Source organism: Canis lupus, chromosome 13, assembly GCF_003254725.2.
Source record: "Canis lupus dingo isolate Sandy chromosome 13, ASM325472v2, whole genome shotgun sequence".
Lineage (NCBI taxonomy): Eukaryota > Metazoa > Chordata > Mammalia > Carnivora > Canidae > Canis > Canis lupus.
Genome location: NC_064255.1, coordinates 62749178 through 62771614, shown reverse-complemented (window position 1 = coordinate 62771614; position 22437 = coordinate 62749178). Strand labels below are relative to the sequence as shown.

General features: G+C 39.3%; 1 protein-coding gene across 2 annotated transcripts in view; it reads right to left on the bottom strand.

Annotated features, from left to right (window-relative positions):
* Positions 1–22437, bottom strand: part of LOC112652257 (alpha-fetoprotein-like) — a 53414-nt gene that overhangs the window by 14039 nt on the left and 16938 nt on the right. Inside the window, exons 8-12 of one of the 2 annotated variants that reach the window (XM_025435766.3) lie at positions 16977–17191; positions 15375–15507; positions 13670–13767; positions 11131–11269; positions 8286–8512 (exon numbers count right to left, since the gene is read on the bottom strand). In XM_025435766.3, coding sequence (XP_025291551.3) covers positions 8286–8512; positions 11131–11269; positions 13670–13767; positions 15375–15507; positions 16977–17191 — 812 coding nt within the window. The remainder of the gene's footprint in view (positions 1–8285; positions 8513–11130; positions 11270–13669; positions 13768–15374; positions 15508–16976; positions 17192–22437) is intronic. The other variant, XM_035720597.2, reaches the window with a different exon arrangement.

Here is a 22437-nt window from a genome sequence, read left to right as displayed (position 1 = left end):
TGCTTCTCCCTCTGCCTGTGTCTCTGCCTCTCTATGTGTCTCTCATGAATAAATAAATAAAATCTTTAAAAAAATAGTATTCCAAATCTTCCAGTGTTATCTTCTCTCTCTCTCTTTACTGTTTAGACCAAGACAGATTTAACCAATACATTAATCAGCATTTTACTGTTCAACCAAAAACCTTTGCATATTCTTCATTTTCAAGTCACATTGATAATACCCAGTGGCCTTATTTCCACCTTGAATGGGTGTAAAATAAAATATCTCAAGGCTCTAAGTAGTTACTTCTTTATTTTTTTTTAAGATTTTATTTATTTATTCATGAGAGACACACACAGAGAGAGAGAAAGGCAGAGGGAGAAGCAGGCCCCATGCAGGGAGCCCGATGTGGGACTCAATCCTGGGACCCCAGGATCACATCCTGAGCCCAAGGCAGGTGCTAAACCGCTGAGCCATCCAGGGATCCCCTAAGTAGCTACTTCTATGACAATTTAAACCAGAGGTCCAGTAAAATTGCAGACAGTAAATATTTTAGGCTTTGCCCACAGAGAGGCAAAATGAAGGATACTATAGAAGTATAATGTTGTAAATGTATTGTATCTCGAGACAGAACACTCCAAACCTCTGCTTGTCTAGGGTGGGCTGCCCCTGTGGCAGGCGCAGTTTGTGTCCAGTTGCCATCAGCAGGCGAAGATAGAGAAGAGGGACCAGCCACTGAGGGAGAAGGTATGCCCTGGGGTCAGTGTCACTCTCCGCAGCAGCAGACACGCCCTCCTCTGCTCCTGGCTGTCTCAATGTGGGCAGCTGGTCTGAGCCACTTTCTGAGTCATTTGACTTCTGGACTAAGATGACACGATGACACCACCTTTTGCTGCCCATAAATGGCCAACAGCAAAGTCCTCAATATATAGGTGGCATCAGCTCAGGCACTTGGCAGCAGAGATCACGGTCACCCGTAGGGAAGGCAGGCATGGGAGCGACCTGGAGTCATGGGTGAAGCACACTGGGCCCTCTGAAGCTCTGAGCCTTGCCCAGTGAAGCAGTGCCTCAGAACCTAAAAATCAGCCACACCCAGCTGTCTACAGCATGCTGATCCCATTAAACAACAAAACAAGACATCCAACTTAACATGGTAGCCCACTGGACATGCCTCTTTGAACTTGCCATTTCAACTCTACCCTCTCCCACCACCCGCAATGCTCACACCCCTACGCTGCCTTGAGGATAGACAAAGCTAAACAACAGAATGACTAAAAATATTAGCAAAGCACAAGCTAATGATTTCTTTTCAGAAACTGCCTCAAAAAAAAAAAAAAAAAAACCTAAAAAAAAAAAAAGAGGGCTGGTTTGAAGAACACATAATTGCTGCCCCTTGGCTGCCAGACAGAGCTGAAAGAAGCAAAGAGATTTTAACTGCCTCCATGTTTGCCTCTAATTTTATGTCCTAGGAATATAGGAGAGAAAATCAGATATGGGAACAAAGACTCATGTGCAAAAATGCTCATTGTCACAATGTATAATGGGTAGAGATTGAAAACAATTTTCACGTCCAATAATTAGGAATGGCTAAATTCATTATGGTACCCAGATGGTGGAATATTACATTGCCATTGAATGTGATTTTGAAGAAAAATTGGTGACCAAAATGTATACGTTATAATTTTTAAAAGCTATATTAGAAAATAATGGCAAAAGCCAACATCATTTGAGTGTACTGATATTTAATGTGATCCAGGCAATGTGCTGAGAATTTATAAATATTATGCCATGTAATACTGTCTTCTACCTTTTTAATAAGGCTCTATGTCATCTCCATTTTACATTAGTAATGGTGATTTCAGACCTCCTGGGAATATTATAGTTCAGGGCGTATATAGCAAACCAGTGAGGTCAGTCTTCCTTCTAGAATGCCTGAGGATTGGGAACCACTCGGGAGGACTCCTCCTGAGACAGAAATCAGCCTCACAGACTTCCATCGGATAAGAAAGGTCAGCGGAAGACAAGAATGACTCCTTGGTTCCCCAACTGAGCCTTCATTAGACTCATTTCTGAGTTATATAGGACCAGGATGACTTAGAAAATTTGCCGAAAGAGAACTTTCACTTGAGTCCTGCCAACCATGGAGACGCACACAAACTGCACTGCCCTAGTACCCCCTGAAAGTGTATGATCTTGGGGTCAGGGGAAAGGGACTATTTCCTTTTTAGGACAAAACATAATGCAGCTTTGTCATTTCAAGGGATCCGGTCTGCAGCTGAGCAGGAGAGAGCAGCACCTGGAGGGCATGAGTGTTCCCAGCAGCCCAGGAGTGGTGCCAGGGAAAGCATGCTTGGGGAATTACAGAGGGTGAAGGGAGTTTCATAAGCTCTCCCCTAAGGACTCTAGGGATAATTGCTGGAACTGAAATTTTTGCATAAGCAGGTAGTCACAAGACTGTGCAAAAATAGTATTATTAAATATTAGAACCATTGACTAACAGACAAAGGGCAACCGTGGGAGTGTGCACTGGTGTACATATGTGACATGGCATTGTATACATGTGGACAGGTATGTGACATTGTGCTTGTATACATATGTGACATCATATACAAATGTGACAACTACACCGATGTTTATAATGGGCACCTCTGCCGTGTTGGAGTAAAAGGGTCATGATTTCCTTCTCTCTTTTTTATATTCTCAATTTTCTGCAATGATTATGCATTACTGTAATAATAACATAAATTGATGTTTTAAAAGGAAATAGAATAGTATAAGGATTACTTTTTCTTTTCAACTGTTCTGTACATATTTAATCTTCTGATTAGACATAAACTTGATCCCACTTGAAAAAAAATGCTGTACTTGTTTTTAAGTGTCTCTATGTAATTTAAGTCTGCATGGTTCTATATATCATCAAACCAGTCTCTACTATCTTTGAATAATAATTATCTGTCTTTAAGAGACTGATTAGTAAAAGTGAGAAACACAGGCTATTTCCCATTGGAATTTGGCGAATTTTATCTTAGAAAATATTTTCCTACAAAAACAATATTACTCCTGATGCTGAAATTCACTGTCCAATCCATGAAAGCATAGGATTGCTTAAGTCCCAGGCAATAGAAACTGTCATGGGTAACCTACACTGTGGGAATACCCTGTTTCCAAACATCGTTTGGGGCTTTTTATGGTCTGGCTTAGGGGATTCAGCACCGAAAGGGCAGGAGCTGACATGGGAAGGGGACAGAGTTTACTACCACAAAATCTGGACTTTTCTTTCCTTCTACTGTCATAAAAAGGGCACAAATTTTGAAGTCAAACTTACTTTGGTTCAATGAGTTCGTGTGAGGGTGGAGAAGATACTTATCCTCTCTGACCTTTATCTATGAAAAGAAAATGTGAACACCTACATTGCAAGGTATTTGTAAGGACCAAAAATAAGATATTAAAAGATTGAGAGTATAGTAATTGGCATTCTTAAGGCGACAAATAATGGCAAAGATAATAGTAATGATGAATAGTTAATAATGGCACAACTTGGGACACCTGGGTGGTCAGCAGTTGAGCGCCTGCCTTCGGCCCAGGGCGTGATCCTGAGGTCTGGGGATGGAGTCCCTCATGGGGCTCCCCGCAGGGAGCCTGCTTCTCCCTCTGCCTGTGTCTCTGCCTCTCTCTCTCTCTCTTTCTCTCTCCTCTCTCTCATGAATAAATAAATATTAAAAATAAAATAATGACACAACTTGCTTCCATTTCAAATTGTCAGTTGCTTCCAACCACAGTCTCCTTCTTCTCTGACTCCCACAATTAATAGTACCTTGTCACAGCTTTTCTCCTACTTATTTATTTGCTCATTCAGTCAATAATTGATGAGCATCTTTACAATTTCCCTAAGGATTTGAGCTGTAGATTCAACAGTAATAGAGAAACCTAATGGGAGAGGCAGGAAAGCTCCCCTGTCTATAGTCTCCTCTTTTCTCACTTATAAGTGGGGTCCAAATGCCTTCATGGCTTGGCCTCTCCCTAACCCTCTAGGCCCACCCAGAAGTGTCTCTCCCTTCTCTCACTTATACCTCAGTCACACTGAATCACTCTGCTCTCCTTTTCTCCCTGCTGGGTGGGCTGGTGGCCAAATGCACTTCCCCAGAGGGACCAGTAGGGAGAAGACTGGGTTTCCAGAACATCAGTGAGCAGCTGCTTATTTAAACCAGGAGAAATACCCCAATTGTACTGGAATAGGCAAGTGAAAATAGACACTTCCCATTATGAGAAAACAGATGATCTGGAAGTGAGATTCAGAGCTGGGGTATCAGGAGCCATGTTATCTCTCCTTGGAACTCCAGATATAAAGACAGTCATTTCTACAACTGGGGTCTCTGCCACTTAGAAGCTTGACTTCCTCCCCAAAAAACTGTCAAACACTTGTGATCTGCTTGCAGGTGATTTACCTCCCCTGCCCACTTCCTCCTTCCACCACCCTGATCTCTCTGCCTACCAACCTGACTGCTGTTATTTAAAAATAGTTCTCTTAATTCTATTTTATAGCTTAAAAATTTTAATTTGCCTTTTAAAAACTTAAATCCCATTTTCAACTCAAAACCATCAACTTGTTTTCAGTTTTTCATTTCTATAATATTAATCTTTTATTTTCATTACATTTACCCACATTTCACTTAAAGTACATTCTAGTCATTCTAGTCTTTATTCTAGTCTAAAGTACATAAAGAGAGAGAAAAGTCTTCACATTTCAACTCAATATTTTTAATTGGATTTTTAATCATTTTGCTTTGAACTTCCATTTCCTTTTGATTGTCTCTGTCTTTTTACATGATCTCAACTTCTACCTTCTTTTCTAACTTGCTGAAGTTTTCTTTTTCTTCCAGGAGCCCCTTCACTGTTTTCTTTCTTTGCTTGTCTTTGCGTTTATGCTGTGAAAGTCAGCCCGAATTACAAATGGATGAAAGTGGTAGAGACCCCTGGCCACTATCCCAGGAAGTAACAGGGAATTTTTTTTTTTTTTCCAGTTTGGCCCTTGACTCCCAATATGGATTCTCCCAGAATATTCCAGAAATGTCTACATTAACTGTCTCTATGCTACTGCTTTCTCCATACAGAGAATATAGTGAATTCACTAGGACAAGGATAATTCCTAATATTTCATGCTTTTTATTTTTTAGCCCTTAGCTAGGGGCTCAGCGTTTGTTTGTTTGTTTGTTTGTTTGTTTGTTTTGAAAGAGAGAGAGAGAGAGTGCCAATGCATGTGAACAGGAGGGGAGGGGCAGAAGGAGAGGGAGAGAGAATCTTAAGCAGGCTCCACACTCAGCACAGAGCCCTACTGAGGGCTTGATCTCACAAGCCTGAGATCACGACCTGAGTTGAAATCAAGAGATGGACACTTAACCTACTGAGACCCCAAGTGCCCCAAGAACTCAGTGTTTTAAAAATTATAACCAATATTATAAGCCCTTGATTAGGGCACACTAGAAGCTGTATGTTGATAGTTAAAGCATATGTGCCTTGAGCCAGGTAGCTTGGGTGAAAATTCTACCTCAACGACCTATTTACCTGTTGTGTGATCTAATACCAAGTCTTCTTGCCTTCTGAGCCTTGGTTTCCTTACAATTAAAATGGCATACAATGTTATCTACCTCATAAATTTGTGGTATTTGGTGAGTTGCCATATATAGAGCAGTACCTAGCTATGCCTGGAGAACTTCCTCAAGAGAAAGCAAACCTGCACAATAGAAGTGACAGAGACCTCATTTTCCTATGTTCTCACATTAAGCCTGAGCTAACGAAAGAATGGCTAGCTAAATGTTAACGATGGTCTTTGGGTGTTTATTGGGAAGTGTCAACATCTAGTTTGTGGTTGGCTCACCTTGGGACTGCAGAAAGGATTCCAAGGGTCAGTTGGCTTAAGAATTGCAAGTGCTATGGTAAAACAGAGCAAGCAACAGCCTGTGCTTGCTGCCCACGAGTAAATGGATGTTCCAGAGGCAACAAAAACTTTGCCTCACTTGGAAAGATGATATTGTTGGATGAGTAATATTGAGATCCTGCAAGTGGATATTGTAGAGTAAATAAATTAATTAGAAATATAGTAGGCTACCAATTCTAACGATCCTGGGGGAGAAGAACAATGAGGACTAGAGCTCACTTGCTTTCTCCTAAGGACAAGCTCAGGGGCACTATAAGGAATCACCCCACCATTGGGGGTTGGAGCACTTTCAATGCATGCTGCTGATTCAGGGAAAACCAAATTTCACCCTTTGGCTTTTCCTAGAACAGTCACCTTTGGTCAACTCCAGATGGGGCCTCTAACATCATACTCATCAGAAGCAGAATTCATTCCTGGGGAAAATGCCTGGACCATGGGAGTATCTTGGCTCCAAGCTCAGGAGCAGAATAGGGATAAAAAGATGGGTGATTTGATGCCACTAAGAAAGGCAGTCCTTAGGTCTGCAGCAGCAAACAAGTAGCCTCTTTTCTAAGACCTGACAATAAGTGTTCCGTTCAATCCATCTATGCAGGAGTGGAGAGAATTGGAAAAAAGGCCAACAACCATCTGTGAGATCTTAATCACCTCATGCTCTCAGTGGCAAAGGGCAAATCAGCTGCCTACAGTTGGGTGTGCTGATTTGCTACTTCTACAGCCAAGCCCCTGATGCCTCAGTCACCTCAGCCTCAGTCAGAGTCTGAAATCTGAGCCTCTCAGGTCATCTGTCATCATACTGACATTTGTACATTCCTAATCTGACCCATCTACTGCTCTCCTGATCCTCTGTCTCTTTTGTAACTTGAGGCTTTCTCAAGAAAACGTCCCTATATCCACAGCTTCTCTTCTGAAGCTTCTCTTCCTCCGTCTTGCTCTACATGAAAACATGAGGCTCCCCAGAGGACACAGCTTCCCCCAGGACCTTCCAAGAGGAGCTCTTTTTGCTTGAACTCCACTTACCTTAGTATCTAAGTCTCCTACTGCTTCCAGCTTCTCTTCTCTGCATCCTCTTTTATTTTTTTATTTTTTTAAAGATTTTATTTATTTATTCATAGACACACAGAGAGAGGCAGAGGCACAGGCAGAGGGAGAAGCAGGCTCCATGCAAGGAGCCCGACGTGGGACTCGATTCCTGGTCTCCAGGATCACACCCCAGGATGCAGGCGGCGCCAAACTGCTGTGCCACCGAGGCTGCCCTCTGCATCCTCTTTTAAAAAAGCCATAGCTCCTTTGAGTACATATTATCAAACTCTAACATTTTTCATCCCTACTTATTCCTGCCACATAGAGAGAGTCTTATTCTCCCTCAATTCTGATGACTTCAGACCCAGTTAATCACCTCTCTTTCCACCATTTATAATTTTCTGTAGTTTTGACAACTGCTTTAATGATCCACATGTGGCAGATTGATTACAAAAAATAGACCCATTGTCCATCTTTCTCTGTATTCATGACCTTTACAATGTGACTTTCCAACTCTTCCTATCAAGAAATGAAGTCTTTTTCTATACCCCTTTCATCTGGGCTGGCCCTATCCTACCTTACATGCAGGGTCTCAAACGTGGGCCTCAAGAGACCTCCACACATCCACCTTCTCCCGGCTATCGTGAAGAAGCCTGGGTTAGCCTGCTGGGGGCAAAAAGATCGCGTGCAGCAGAGACAAAGCATCCTAGACAAGGCCATCTTAGGCCAACCAGCTCCCAGCTCACTTAGCAGCTGACTCTTGAGCAAGCCCAGCTGAGAATGGTTGAGACTGGCCCAGGTCAACAGACTCTCCAGTCAACCTACATACTCCATTACTGACTTCATCCAGAAGCCCTTTTCACATAGATTGCATATTGGGAAACTCTGCTTAAATGTCTGGACATTGTATTCTACTGGCAACATTTCTGACCACTAGGCTTCAGTATTGGTAACGGCAACCAAATCAGAATAACACTTTGCAAAATAATAACATATTCATAAAATTGTCTAATTTATAAATGTTTTCATATGCATTATATATGTATATGTAATATACACACACACTTACAAATGTTCCAAATTTCCCATTTTAGGAAAAATACGTTAGTATACTTCTCTGTCAATATTTTCTGATCAATAGACTTCAAAAAATGTTCTAATTGAGGAAACAACCCACGATAGCCATATTGCAAAACTGCAGAATATTCTCAATTCTAGTTGACCTTCAATGTAACATTTAACTGATCCATTCATTGCATAATACTTATATCTGGGCCCAGTTTACAGTTCTCTATACCGGATCCCTTGTTGGCAGAACAAATTAATGAACAAATTAAACAAAGATTCTTACTTTTGTTTTTCAGTTTGGAATTCCTCCTCCTGAGCTTTGCACAAGTTCTCTTTAAGGCTGATGACTTGGTCACAGGATAAAGGAGGAGAAATGTAAGTTCGATCAACTTGCAGATCATCAAAGCATGGCTTCCTGAAGGCATATGAGTCATCACAGCAGTGGCCCACAGCAGCATTGATAGGCTCTGCCTCATGTCTTCTGCATAAAGCTCCAAGAATTAGTTTTGCCTTTCTCAGAAGAGAATTAAAATAAGAGCCATAAGGTTTGGTAATTATTTTTTTTCTTTTTTCTTTTTTTACTCCACAGAGAATAAGACTCCTAAGCATTCTCAAATTCTGGTTTCTACTAATTTGGCCTAGATTTCACTGTTTGAGAAAAAGTAGGAGTGTCAGATGCAGTCTGGTTCCCAGACTTGTCCCCCCTCTTCCTCTCAATAAGCTGAGTTCACTTGGATTCCACCTCTACGTTCCTTCCCAGTCCAGCTTATAGACCAGTGTTGACTTAAGGTAGGAGTTTCTTATGCTTTTTTAAATTAAAATCAAGGGATCCCTGGGTGGCGCAGTGGTTTAGCGCCTGTCTTTGGCCCAGGGCGCGATCCTGGAGACCCGGGATCGAGTCCCACGTCCGGCTCCTGGTGCATGGAGCCTGCTTCTCCCTCTGCCTGTGTCTCTGCCTCTCTCTCTCTCTCTCTCTCTCTCTCTCTGTGACTATAATAAATAAATAAATAAATAAATAAATAAATAAATAAATTAAAAGCAAGCCTCAAGTCAACAGTACTATTAATTTGATTCAAATGTAAAATTGATGAGTGGAGTTCAAATTAAAAAGCTCAAATCCAATTTGTTTCTATTTCTTTAATGAATACCTGTAACCACCACTGAACTTGGCATATGGTAGGTGCTTGATGAGTATTTATTGAATGAATGAATGAATGAATGGATGAATGAATGAATGATGTAAGAAATTCTTGGATCCTATTTCAGTTATCTCTTTCATTTCCTTGTCTTCTTCTAGAACTGTCATCTTGCCTTGCTCCTTGTGTGTCTGATTCTTATCCTGATGCTGTCTGCAAGCCTGCCTATATGCCTTTCCAAGTATGACTACCCAAATTCCTGATCATTTATATATTTGGGGATAAAATAATTGAGACCAGTTAGCATCAACATTTCATGTATGAGTTTGTCATTTTTAAATGTACCAAAGAGATCACTTAAAAATAAGGTTTTAGGGGCAGCCCGGGTGGCTCAGAGGTTTACCACCAACTTCAGACCAGGTCGTGATCTGGAGACCCGGGATCGAATCCCATGTCGGGCTCCCTGCATGTAGCCTACTTCTCCCTCTGCCTGTGTCTCTGTCTCCCTCTCTGTGTCTCTCATGAATAAATAAATAAAATTTTGAAAGAAAAATAAGGTTTTAGGAACACATAAGTGTAATTGAAAGAGTTCCTCAAGAAAGGCATGACTAGATTTTAAAAATTTATAGTAAAATAAAAGGGAGAGAGAGCTAGGTGATTAAATTTTTTTAAAATCTGCAATCAAAATATTTTATTTTATCAGAAGAAAGACAAATTTAGCAGAAAGATGTTCTATCAAGAACATAAGGCAGAGAAATCTGTCACCAAACAAGAATTCAGTAGTGTTAAAAGAATACCACTTGAGAGAGATCTGGAAACTACATCTTGGAGAAATGAGCATACAGGGGTCTGGAGGGATGTTCTCCGTTGTGAGGAAGACATAATTTCTCATTCTTCAGGATAGCCTCGAAGAAATATCCCTTAAGACTATCCGTTCCCTTCTTCTAATTCCATTTGCACAACTAACCATATTCTAATTCAACTTCCTAAGTATTTTGATTCAGGAAGAAGTGTCCTCTAGTTATTAGGCCCAATTATTGTGCCATTGGAAAGACATTTCTCATTGTAAATGGACACACTGGTGTTATTCTAATAAATTTAACACTTGTGAGTTTGATGTGAGATAATAGAAAATATAAATATTTGATTTTTGACCTCAGTCAGCAAGCCGTGATCAGAAGCTTGGATTTTCAGCACCACCCTCCCATTCTTAAGAGAGGGGAGAGGGGCTGGCAATGGAGTTAATAATTGATTATGTATACATAAGGAAGCTTTTATAAAATCCCAACAGTATGGGTGTTGGAGAGCTCCCAGGTAGGTGAACCCATCCATATACTAAGAGAATGACACACCCTAACTCTGCAGGAACAGAAGCTTCTGTACTCAGGATGGTCCCAGACCTCACCTTATGTATCTCTTCATTTGGAAGTTCACCTATTTCCTTTACCATATGCTTTACTTATCTGGTAAATTTAAGCAAGTGTTCCTCTGAGTTTTATGAACTGCTCTAACAAATTAATCAGAACTGAGGATGTGGTCATGGGAATCTTAGATTTATAGCTGATCAGTCAGAATCATAGGGAGCAACCTGAACTTGCGGTTGTTATCTGAAGCGGGATGGGAGCAGTCTTATAGGACTGAGCCCTTAACCTGTGGGATCTGACACTATCATCAGGTAGATAGTGTCAGAATGAGTTAAACTGTAGGACAGCCAGCTGGTGTCACAGAGAATTGCAAATCCAAGAATTAGACCCTGGGGTATGATCCAAGCAAAGACTCATTGAGTCTGACACCACCACCATTAAGGAAGTAACCATCTTACCTCTGCTGCTAATCAAGACAATTGGCATGAGCTGGCCTAAAAGAAATTCTTCTGGGGATGGGAATATTAAGCTCTATTGAGAGATCACAGAAGCATCCAAAAACATGAGATTGATTACTGGAGATTAGGACTTCAAGAACAGGCAAACATGAAGTCATGGATGTACTTACCAAGTCCTCCATGCAGGCAAATTGTTGCTCATCTCTAAGAGGGCAACATTTGGTGGCAGCAGCTGCCATATTCTTCGTGAACATAACCAACTCTTGTGCAGATAGTTGTGGGGCCTTCTTAGTATAAAGGATTATGAGCCTGAAAGAATAATTTTCTCTTACTCCTGGCAATGACTATTTGCCTAAAATGAAGAATTCTAGAGTTTCCTCATTATTTGACAATCTCTAGCTTAAGTTGAACAAAGCATTAAACAGGGTTTAAATAGTTTTAGTCCTTATTCTAATGGCCCGATTACTTATTCAGTATACCTGGAATCCTCTTCACACATCACACATTACTATGATCCTTTTGGGAAGAAGTACTTATCACAGACACTATGAGAGCTAATATGTATGGCTACAAAATCAGACTTAGTAAATAGCTTCAGAAATAAATGTATACACGGCCATTAAAGCTCGTGTTGGTAGTCTATAACGTGTAGGAATAGGGGGACAGCAACAATCAGCAAATAGGCTCTACTTTCATGGGGCTCACACCCTAATGGGTGAGATAGCAGGTACGCTCAATGTAGTGACTGTAGGCACTGACGGTACACAGAGAATGGCATCTAATCTGATCCCAGGGAGGTCGGGCAGGCCTCCTGGAGGAAATGGCATGTGAGCTAAGATCTAACAATAACATAAAGTGAGTCAGGTGAAGGGGAGTGAAAGTGGGAATGTGATTGTGTTTTGGCTTTGTGGGTTTTTTTTTGTTTTGTTTTGTTTGTTTTTTGCGGAGGGGGTTAGTGACGGGGGACTGGAGACAGGCAAAGGAAGAAAGCTTAGTTACAGATTCAGATTTGCATTGTTCTTAAAATATTTGTAGTTGCCATTTAAAAAAACGAATGAAAATGGGCAAGTTGTGATGTGAGGGAAAAAGCAGTTGAAGGCCATTCCAGAAATCCAGGTGAGAGATAGTGATAGCCTGCACTGAGAGTGGTTCTGGAAATAGAGGGATATGAGACAGATTTTAAGGAGAAAGTCTCTACTGACCTGGTTTGAAGACAACAAACAATCAGAATCAATCATTACATTTATATTATAGTGGAGTTGGGGAAAGAATTTAGCTGTAGCATCCAATGAACAGGAAACCTAATCCAGTGGTTCTCAGAGTGTAACTAATGGACTAGCAGTATCAGCAGCCCTGGGGACTTACTAGAAATGCAAATTCTCAGGCCCCATCCCAGACTTACTGAAAAAGAAACTCTGGGGACAGGGCTGTGTTTTAACAAGTCCTCCAGGTAATTCTGATGTACTCTAAATTTTGAGAACCATAGACCTAATCCTTAAACTAGACAGTAGCAACTGAACACAATATAGAAGTAATAAGCCAAATATTCTATTTGAGAAAATAATTTTTCTGGACCCATTATTCTGGACATTAATTTTATTTATGTATTTATTTGTTATTTTAAAATATCACTTAATTCCTGCACAATTTTTGTATTAGTTTAAATACACTAGGTTTTGTAACAATAACAAAAACCTCAACCTTGTTGCATGGCTTCAGACCACAAAGGTTTATTTCTTACTCAAGCCACATGTCTGGTGCAATTTGGCATGGTGGTTCTGCTTATCTGGATCATTGTGGAACCAAAGCAGATAGATGAGCTACCATCTCAAATGTATCTGGCTATTGTGTAAGAAGAAAAGGAGAAAATAGGAAAGTCTGCATTGGTTGTTAAAGCTTCTGCTCCCCAAATTTTAGCATTTCATTAGCCAAATCAAGTCATGTTGTGAGAAATATGTATTTTTTTAATGGACACAATATTTCGCAGATCTTTCAATCAGGAGGTTGAGTTTATTTCTCTACCTCTTGGCTCAGTTTGGCCATATGACTTACTTTGGCTGATGGGACAATAGCAGATGTAAGGTAAGTAGAGTCTTAATTTTAAGCTCAATTTATGGGACACTATTCAAATTGATTTTTTCTCAACACTCTTCTTCTAAATAGACTATTACAGTAAGACTCTAAAGATGACTAAAAACTGGTTTTTGGTTTTTAGCATATTAATCTTTGAAAGACAACAGACTTACCAGTCTCTCTGCACACAAGGGATTCGGGTATTCTCTCTGGCAAATAGTTATGGTATCTATTCATCTCTACTCTCCATGGTGAAAATACTAAATTTACTATATGACATGACTTGAAACTGACAAAGCAACCCTAAAACTGCAGGTGAAACCCCAAAATAAATGTCCAGTTGGGAGGGAGAAGACCCCAAAGAGAGTACAGGAAGGCAGCCAGGGCCTGCTTGGTTCCCTAACCTCTGGATATTGACCAGAATCCAGAAACCGGCCTAGAAAGCCACATAAAACACTTGAGACTATGTGGACATTTGTATCATCAAGACAAAGATAGCTAGGTTAATTTTGGACTCATTTAATTTTTTCTTTGGCCTCTGAGATTTTAAGGTTGGATGTAGACTCAGCAACTCTCAGCATCAGGAGTTAACAAAAACTCACAAGTATAAATCTGGACAATATCTTGAAAGCATACCTGTCATGGAAGTAAGCGTCTCCTAATTTCTCATGTAAATCACAATGATTTTTTACACGCTCGTGGCTTTCACGAATCACTCTTTGGAACATCTCTTTCTGGAAAATAAAGACATTCAGTGATTATCACTGTAACAGCGTATCTTGAGGTAAGATTGCAAAACCGTCTTCTGTAAAAGTTCAATGTAACTGTTTTCCTAAACCCAGGGCTTTATTTACTTAGTGATCTCGCAAGTCTTGAAAAACATGTTTTTGTAAAACAGGAATGGCCATGTACTTTGTGGAGAAAAGAAGCACCACAAGAGTGATATTTAGTTTCTGGTGATATAAACTCATGTGTGGGTAGAAATGGTGTATTTTACAAGCATAATGCACATCATTCATCAAGCCAAAAAGAGATCCTTAAAAGTAGTTTACAGGCCTAGTTTGGTCAGAGTGTGTGGTTATAATACAGCCTTTTTACATAAATAGCATTAGATACAAAGATACAGATATAGGCATAGAAATACAGATACATATTAAAAAGTCACAGTTTAATAAAAACATGTAACAGCCTCCTATTTAGTAAAACACCTCACAAATACACATTGAAGCAAAGCAAATGGAATTCTCAGAACTAACTGCTAGTTCAAAGAGTGCTTCAACCACACACATAAAGTTCCACTGGGAAAATACAAGTGACCTTTCAGGCTTAGCTCTTCACTAAGAGGATCAGTTATCATAACTTAAAAGACCCAGTCTATCTGATCTTACTAACCAGTGTTTGTTACAGCGAAAATGTTAGCAGATTTGCAAACTGTTTGCCTGAACTTTACCCTTAGCCTTGTCCTTACTGCCTGTGTGATGTTGGGCAAGTCTTTCAAGCCTTCTAAAACTCTATACTCTCATCTATAAAATGCAGTTAATAATTCTGGCATTTCCCATGTAACTGGGCTGGTGTTAGGATAAAATGGGACACTGGTTGTAAAGTTACTTTGTGAACTCTAAACATCCATGTCCCTGAAGGTGCTATTATCAATAATGACTATTGCGGAGGTCTACTGGGGCTGCCAAGAGTGCTCACTTACAGGGGAATAAATTACCTTCATTGATTCTTCTCTCTGGGAACAGAAAGGTGGTAGATGAACCTGCTTGAGCGCAGACTGGATAAGAGATGCCTTCAATCCTCTACCACCACCCCACCCTCTGTGAATATGTAAACCATTGCTTAGAATAACAAAAGCCAGAACCACCTGGCTCCTGGTAATCCAAGGATAAGTGATCTTCTGGTCAGATAGGTAAGGTCACCTGCTTTTCTTCATGTCACATGCATCACAGAGCTGCTGCCTGTGAACAATATGATTTCTGGCCTGAAACAGGGACAGTTTCTAGGACTGCTTAATGGAAATAGTCAACCTTTCCCTACCCTAATATCCTGTGCTTTTTTGTTTCCTGCTACAGTGCCAAGCAGACACCCATTAAAAGAGAAGATCGCACAGAGAAGTTTTCATGAATCATAGAATCTATATGACAATGACTCATGTACAGAGTTGTATGATGATGTGGCCTTTGGTTTAGATGGAAATCATACTTCTTGTGCAGTGTTGGCACTTAGCAAGAATACGCACAATTATTTTACAAAATATGGCACTACTAATAGCACTGGAATTTTTCCTATGTTGGTAATGGCTAATGAGCAACAAGTTAAAAAATAAAAAGGAATTTACCCCATGGCTATAGCATTCCAGAGGATTTTCTAATTTACAGCATTTTGCCAATAAATTCTGATATACTGTATCCACTCTTAAAATCACTGGAACTGCCAATTCTGAATGTCTTCTTGAATATTCATAAAGAAACCTGTACCCACATAAACCATATTAGAAACAGTAAAATTCAAAAGCCATGAGTTTTCTTTCAAAAGCCAATCATTATTATGAAATTTATCCAATATTTTAACTGATTTTAGGCATTTGGAAACCTTGGGAGGATGGCAGGGAGGTTTTATTGACTACATTTTGAGATAAGGAAATGGAATCAATAAACCTACATGATTTTTCCGAAGTCAGACAGGAGTGGTGTCCGATTCAGAACTTGAAATTAAAACAATCTGATTAGGGATAGTTCCTGGCTCAGCGTCACTACTTACTTTTATGAGAAATTAATATCCAGTGTTTGGATGAGAGTACATCATCTTCAATCATCTTTGAGGCAAGATTATAAAAGTTTTAGATATTTTTTGATAGAAAGTACTAGCTAAGTATTAAATTGCCATCTTCTCCTCTTTTCTAGATAAGCTTTCAAGCTTGAGTAGTCCAAGCATAATCTACACATTCTTCTGGGTTACAAGAAATTTGGACCCTAGAATATTTACAAAGGAATCACAGAAAAATAAAAGACATCTTGGAAGGGATCTTATCCAACCACCTGAGTTAGTAGTTGGAACACAAGAGCCTAAGGAAATTAAGTGGCTTGACCTACATTCCAAAGTTTATGCACAACAAAGCTAGGCTTGGAACTCTAGTCTCCTAACTCATGGCTGAATGTGATTTCCACTAGGAAGTTGTACCTATCGACTTCTCTGGTACCAAATGCAAATTTAGGAATGAGTGGGTTCAGGCAGTGCCATTTACTTTTATAAGCCGTATCAAATGTATTTTCAGAAATATAGTTAAAATCATCCTACAAAGAGCTTTGAGGAAAATTCAGATTCTTATGCTTTGTTGGAGTTTAATTGCTCCAAATAATGCTTCACAAAATGACTTAGGAAATACTTCAATCACACAGCAATATTGTTTTAATATTACATACCGAAATCAGTTTGTCTTGCACAAATTAATATGCATTTCTGAATGGACACTGGAGATGTTAATATTCCATCTCTCTAGTCTTTTAAGTGCCACACCATGGCTTTGGTAGTAGTTATTAAATTAATTAGAATAGAAGAGCTCTCCAGGCACACCAATCTGAAGCCCTTACCTAGGGGTGAGTACCTTAGGGCAAAGTTTGCAAACGCTTGACCCATACTGTGTTAAAAAATTCCTGTATTCGTTGTCAACGTTTAAAGATCAAGCAATTTCCAGCTTCTTTCAAAATACAGTAGACCTAACCACTCAAAGCCTTCATTCATATATGCTAATGAGTGGCTGGAACTGTATAGGTAGCTGCCATGTTAGACTCCATCAAGCATCTCCTCTTGATCACAGTTCCCATGTAGTCACTCATTTACATCATGGGCTAGCCTCTGATCATTCAAGTCTTCAATCTTTCCCATAAAAATCCATAAATATAATATTCCCTTACTAAGACTTTACAAAAATCTGTATTACTCTTGCAAGAAGTCGTCTTGCTTGTCGGAAAATTGTTTGCATACAAATCGATCTTCTGTAAATCTGCTGAGGGGCAAGGATGGAAGATCAGGTTTATCATCATTTTCTGAGTTGATAATGCATTCCCCTTGGAACGGCACAGGCAGAGCACAGCATGGAGCAATTTTACTGGATGGGATTGACTGTGAAGAACAGGTATAGTTCATAAGCTGGCTCTATAAAACATAAAAAGGAGCAGTTATTCTTGATGACTTCATTCTGAACTTATTTATCTTTATTGCTATTACTAGAAAGCCAGAGAAAAACTTGGCATCATGTGTTGCTTTATCCTTGGCAAACTGAGAGACCAAAAGGTCATTTATAGTGACTTGTTCTAAAAAAGAAGGTTTCTCTATTTGACCTTACTTAAGTGTCAACAAGCTCTTTAAACATCTCTTAAACAACTTAGGGGAGACAGATGATATTATTGTTTCCATGGTTAGCTCCACAAAATACAAATGAAGGTTTTATTGTCTTGCTATTGTTGCTATTGTTTTAGGATTCCAGCTTAGAATACGTTTTGTCCCTATAATTTACCACATATATTGCTATAATATTACTATTAAGCTTACATATTTAACATATTTATTTAAATAATAATACACAAATAATTATGTACATGTGTGTATGAATAAGTTAATCTCTAAACTTAAACTCACAATATAATTAGAGTCAAATAAGTAAACAACAATCATAATGCAGTATAATGGAAGTTGTAAGAGAAGCACATATGTGACACTCTGGAAGGAAAAAGATTGGAAATCCAGACTGGATGGAGGTCAGAGTGTAGATATTAAACAATTTGAGTCCTGAAAGACAAATAAAAGTTGCTTGGAAACTAATGAAGAGGAATAATATTCCAAAATTGTTCATCTTCATACATAAAAAATCCTGGAAGTGAGAGAATATGAAGTATTTGGGGAAATGATATATAAGATATTTGGGGGTTATTGAGAAAATGTAGTTGAGAAATGATGGGGCTTACTGGAAAACAGTTTGGAGCTTCCTCAGAAAGTTAAAAATAGAACTACCTTATGATCCAGAAACTGCACTACTAGATACTTACTTAAATACAAAAATACTAATTCAAAGGGACACATGCACCCCTATGTTCACAGCAGCAGTATTTACCATAGCCAAATTATGGAAGCAGCCCAAGTGTCCATTGACTGATGACTGGATAAAGAAGATGTAGTATATAAATACAATGGAATAATACTCAGCCATCAAAAGAATGAAATCTTGCCATTTGCAAGACAGGGATGGAGTTAGAGTGTATTATGCTAAGCGAAATCAATCAGAAAAAGACAACATATGATTTCACTCACCAGTGGAATTTAGAAAATGAAACAGATGAATATAGGCTGGAAAAAGAGGCAAACCATGAAACAAACTCTTAATGATAGAGAACAAACTGAAGGTTGCTAGAAGGGAGATGGGCAGGGGATGGGGTAGATGGGTGATGGGCATGAAGGAGGCACTTGTGATGGGCACTGGGTGTTGTATATAAGTGATGAACCACTGAATTCTACTCTTGAAACCACGGGCCAGCCATCTTGGACTATATGTGTAAAATAAGAAAGAAAAAAGGCCAAGAACAGACTACTGGCAATACAAATTTTTAAAGGGTAGTAGAAGAGGGGGAAGAAAAGAAACAAGAGCTTTAAATGATACACTGGACCAGATGGATTTCACAGATATTTACAGAACTTTACATCCAAATGCAACTGAATACCCATTCTTCTCAAGTGCACATGGAACTTTCTCCAGAATAGACCACATACTGGGTCACAAATCATGTCTTAACTGATACCAAAAGATTAGGATTGTCCCCTGCATATTTTCAGACCATAATGCTTTGAAACCTGAACTCAATCTCAAGAAGAAATTTGGAAGAAATTCAAACCCGTGGAGGTTAAAGACCATCCTGCTAAAAGATGAAAGGGTCAATCAGGAAATTAGAGAAGAATTAAAAAGATTCATGAAAACTAATGAGAATGAAGATACAAATGTTAAAAATCTTTGGGATACAGCAAAAGCAGTCCTGAGAGGGAAATACATTGCAATACAAGCATCCCTCAAAAAACTGGAAAAAAATCAAATACAAAAGCTAACCTTGCACCTAAAGGAGCTGGAGAAAGAACAGCAAATAAAACCTACACCCAGCAGAAGAAGAGAGTTAATAAAGATTCGAGCAGAAATCAATGAAATTGAGACCAGAAGAACTGTGGAACAGATCAACAAAACCAGGAGTTGGTTCTTTGAAAGAACTAATAAGATAGAGAAATCATTAGACAGCTTTGTTAAAAACAAAAGAGAAAAGACTCAAATTAATAAAATCATGAATGAAAAAGGGGAAATCACCACCAATACCAAGGAAATACAAACGATTTTATTCTTTTTTTTATTTTTATTTTTTTACAAATGATTTTAAAAACATATATGAGCAGCTATACGCCAATAAATTAGGCAATCTAGAAGAAATGGACGGATTTCTGGAAAACCATAAGCTACCAAAACTGGAACAAGAAGAAACAGAAAACCTGAACAGGCCGATAACCAGGGAGGAAATTGAAACAGTCATCAAAAAATTTCCAAGACACAAAAGTCCAGGGCCAGATGGCTTCCCAGGGGAATTCCATCAAACGTTTAAAGAAGCAGTAATACCTATTCTACTAAAGCTGTTCGAAAAGATAGAAAGAGATGGAGTACTTCCAAACTTGTTCTATGAGGCCAGCATCACCTTCATTCCAAAACCAGACAAAGACCCAACCAAAAAGGAGAATTATAGACCAATATACTTGATGAACACAGATGCAAAAACTCTCAACAAGATACTAGCCAATAGGATCCAACAGTACATTAAGAAGATTATTCACCATGACCAAGTGGGATTTATCCCCGGGATGGAAGGCTGGTTCAACATTCGTAAAGCCATTAGTGATCATATCAACAAGAGAAAAATCAAGAACCATATTATCCTCTCAATAGATGCAGAGAAAGCATTTAACAAAATACAGCATCCATTCCTGATCAAAACTCTTCAGAGTGTAGGGATAGAGGGAACATTCCTCAGCATCTTAAAAGCCATCTATGAAAAGCCCACAGCAAATATCATTCTCAATGGGGAAGCACTGGGAGCCTTTCCCCTAAGATCAGGAACAAGACAGGGATGTCCACTCTCACCACTGCTATTCAACATAGTACTAGAAACCCTAGCCTCAGCAATCAGGCAACAAAAAGAAATACAAGGCAAAGAAGAAGTCAAACTCTCCCTCTTTGCAGATGAAATGATACTGTACATTGAAAATCCAAAAGACTCCACCATAAGATTGCTAGAACTCATACAGGAATTCTGCAGTGTGGCAGGATACAAAATCAATGCCCAGAAATCAATGGCATTTCTGTACACAAGCAATGAGACTGAAGAAAGAGAAATTAAGGAGTCAGTCCCATTACAATTGCACCCAAAAGCATAAGATACCTAGGAATAAACCTAACCAAAGAGGTAAAGGATCTATACCTTAAAAACTACAGAACACTTCTGAAAGAAATGGAGGAAGACACAAAGAGATGGAAAAATATTCCATGCTCATGGATTGGAAGAATTAATATGGTGAAAATGTCAAGGCTACCCAGGGAAATTTACACATCCCTATCAAAATACCATGGACTTTCTTCAGAGAGTTGGAACAAATCATCTTAAGATTTGTGTGGAATCAGAAAAGACCCCGAATAGCAGGGGAATATTGAAAAAGAAAACCAGAGCCGGGGGCATCACAATGCCAGATTTCAGGTTGTACTACAAAGCTGTGGTCATCAAGACAGTGTGGTACTGGCACAAAGACTAGACACATAGATCAATGGAGCAGAATAGAGAATCCAGAAATGAGCCCTCAACTCTATGGTCAACTAACATTTGAAAAAGCAGGAAAGACTATCCACTGGAAGAAGACAGTCTCTTCAATAAATGGTGCTGGGAAAATTGGACAGCCACATGCAGAAGAATAAAATTAGACCACTCTCTTATACTATACAGAAAGATAAACTCAAAATGGATGAAAGATCTAAATGTAAGGCAAGATTCCATCAAAATCCTAGAGGAGAACACAGGCAACACCCTTTTTGAACTTGGCCACAGCAACTTCTTGCAAGATACATCTATGAAGGCAAGGGAACCTAAAGCAAAAATGAATTATTGGGACTTCATCAAGATAAAAAGCTTCTGCACAGCAAAAGAAATAGTCCACAAAACTCAAAGACAACCTACAGGATGGGAGAGGATATTTGCAAATGACATATCAGATAAAGGGCTAGTTTCCAAGATGTATAAGGAACTTATTAAACTCAACAGCAAAGAAACAAACAATCCAACCATGAAATGGGCAAAAGACATGAACAGAAATTTCACAGAGGAAGACATAGACATGGCCAACACGCACATGAGAAAATTAATGCTCCGCATCACTTGCCATCAGGGAAATACAAATCAAAACCACAATGAGATACCACCTCCCACCAGTGAGAATGGGGAAAATTAACAAGACAGGAAACAACAAATTTTGGAGAGGATGTGGATAACGGGGAACATTCTTGCACTGATGGTAGGAATGTGAACTGGTGCATCCACTCTGGAAAATTGTGTGGAGGTTCCTCAAAGAGTTAAAAATAGATCTGCCCTACGACCAGCAATTGAACTGCTGGGGATTTACCCCAAAGATACAGATGCAGAGAAAAACCGAGACACCTGCATCCCAACATTTATAGCAGCAATGTCCACAATAGCCAAACTGTGGAAGGAGCCTCGGTGTCCATGGAAAGATGAATGGATAAAGAAGATGTGGTCTATGTATACAATGGAATATTCCTCAGCCATTAGAAATGACAAATACCCACCATTCGTTTCAACGTGGATGGACCTGCAGGGTATTATGCTGAGTGAAGTAAGTCAATCGGAGAAGGACAAACATTATATGTTCTCATTCGTTTGGGGAATATAAAAAATAGTGAAAGGGAATATAAGGGGAAAGGAGAGAAATGAGTGAAAATATCAGAACATGAGAGACTCCTAACTCTGGGAAATGAACAAGGGGTAGTGGAAAGGGAGGTGGGTGGGGGTATGGGGTGACGGGCACTGAGGGGGGCACTTGGCGGATGAGCACTGGGTGATATGCTATATGTTGGCAAATTGAACTCCAATAAAAAAAAAAAGAGGGGGAAGAAAATTGATGAAAGAAACTGTAAGAATACAGTCTTTCTCCCTATCATCTTCTGCAATCATCACTGGAAAAATAAACCAGTACAGTGATTGACAGCTTTGGGTCTGAAGTCAGACTTCTTGATTTCTAGTCTTGACTGCTATCTTCCAACTGAGTGACCTAGGCAAGGTACTTAGCCTTTTCTCCTTCAATTTCCTCATCTA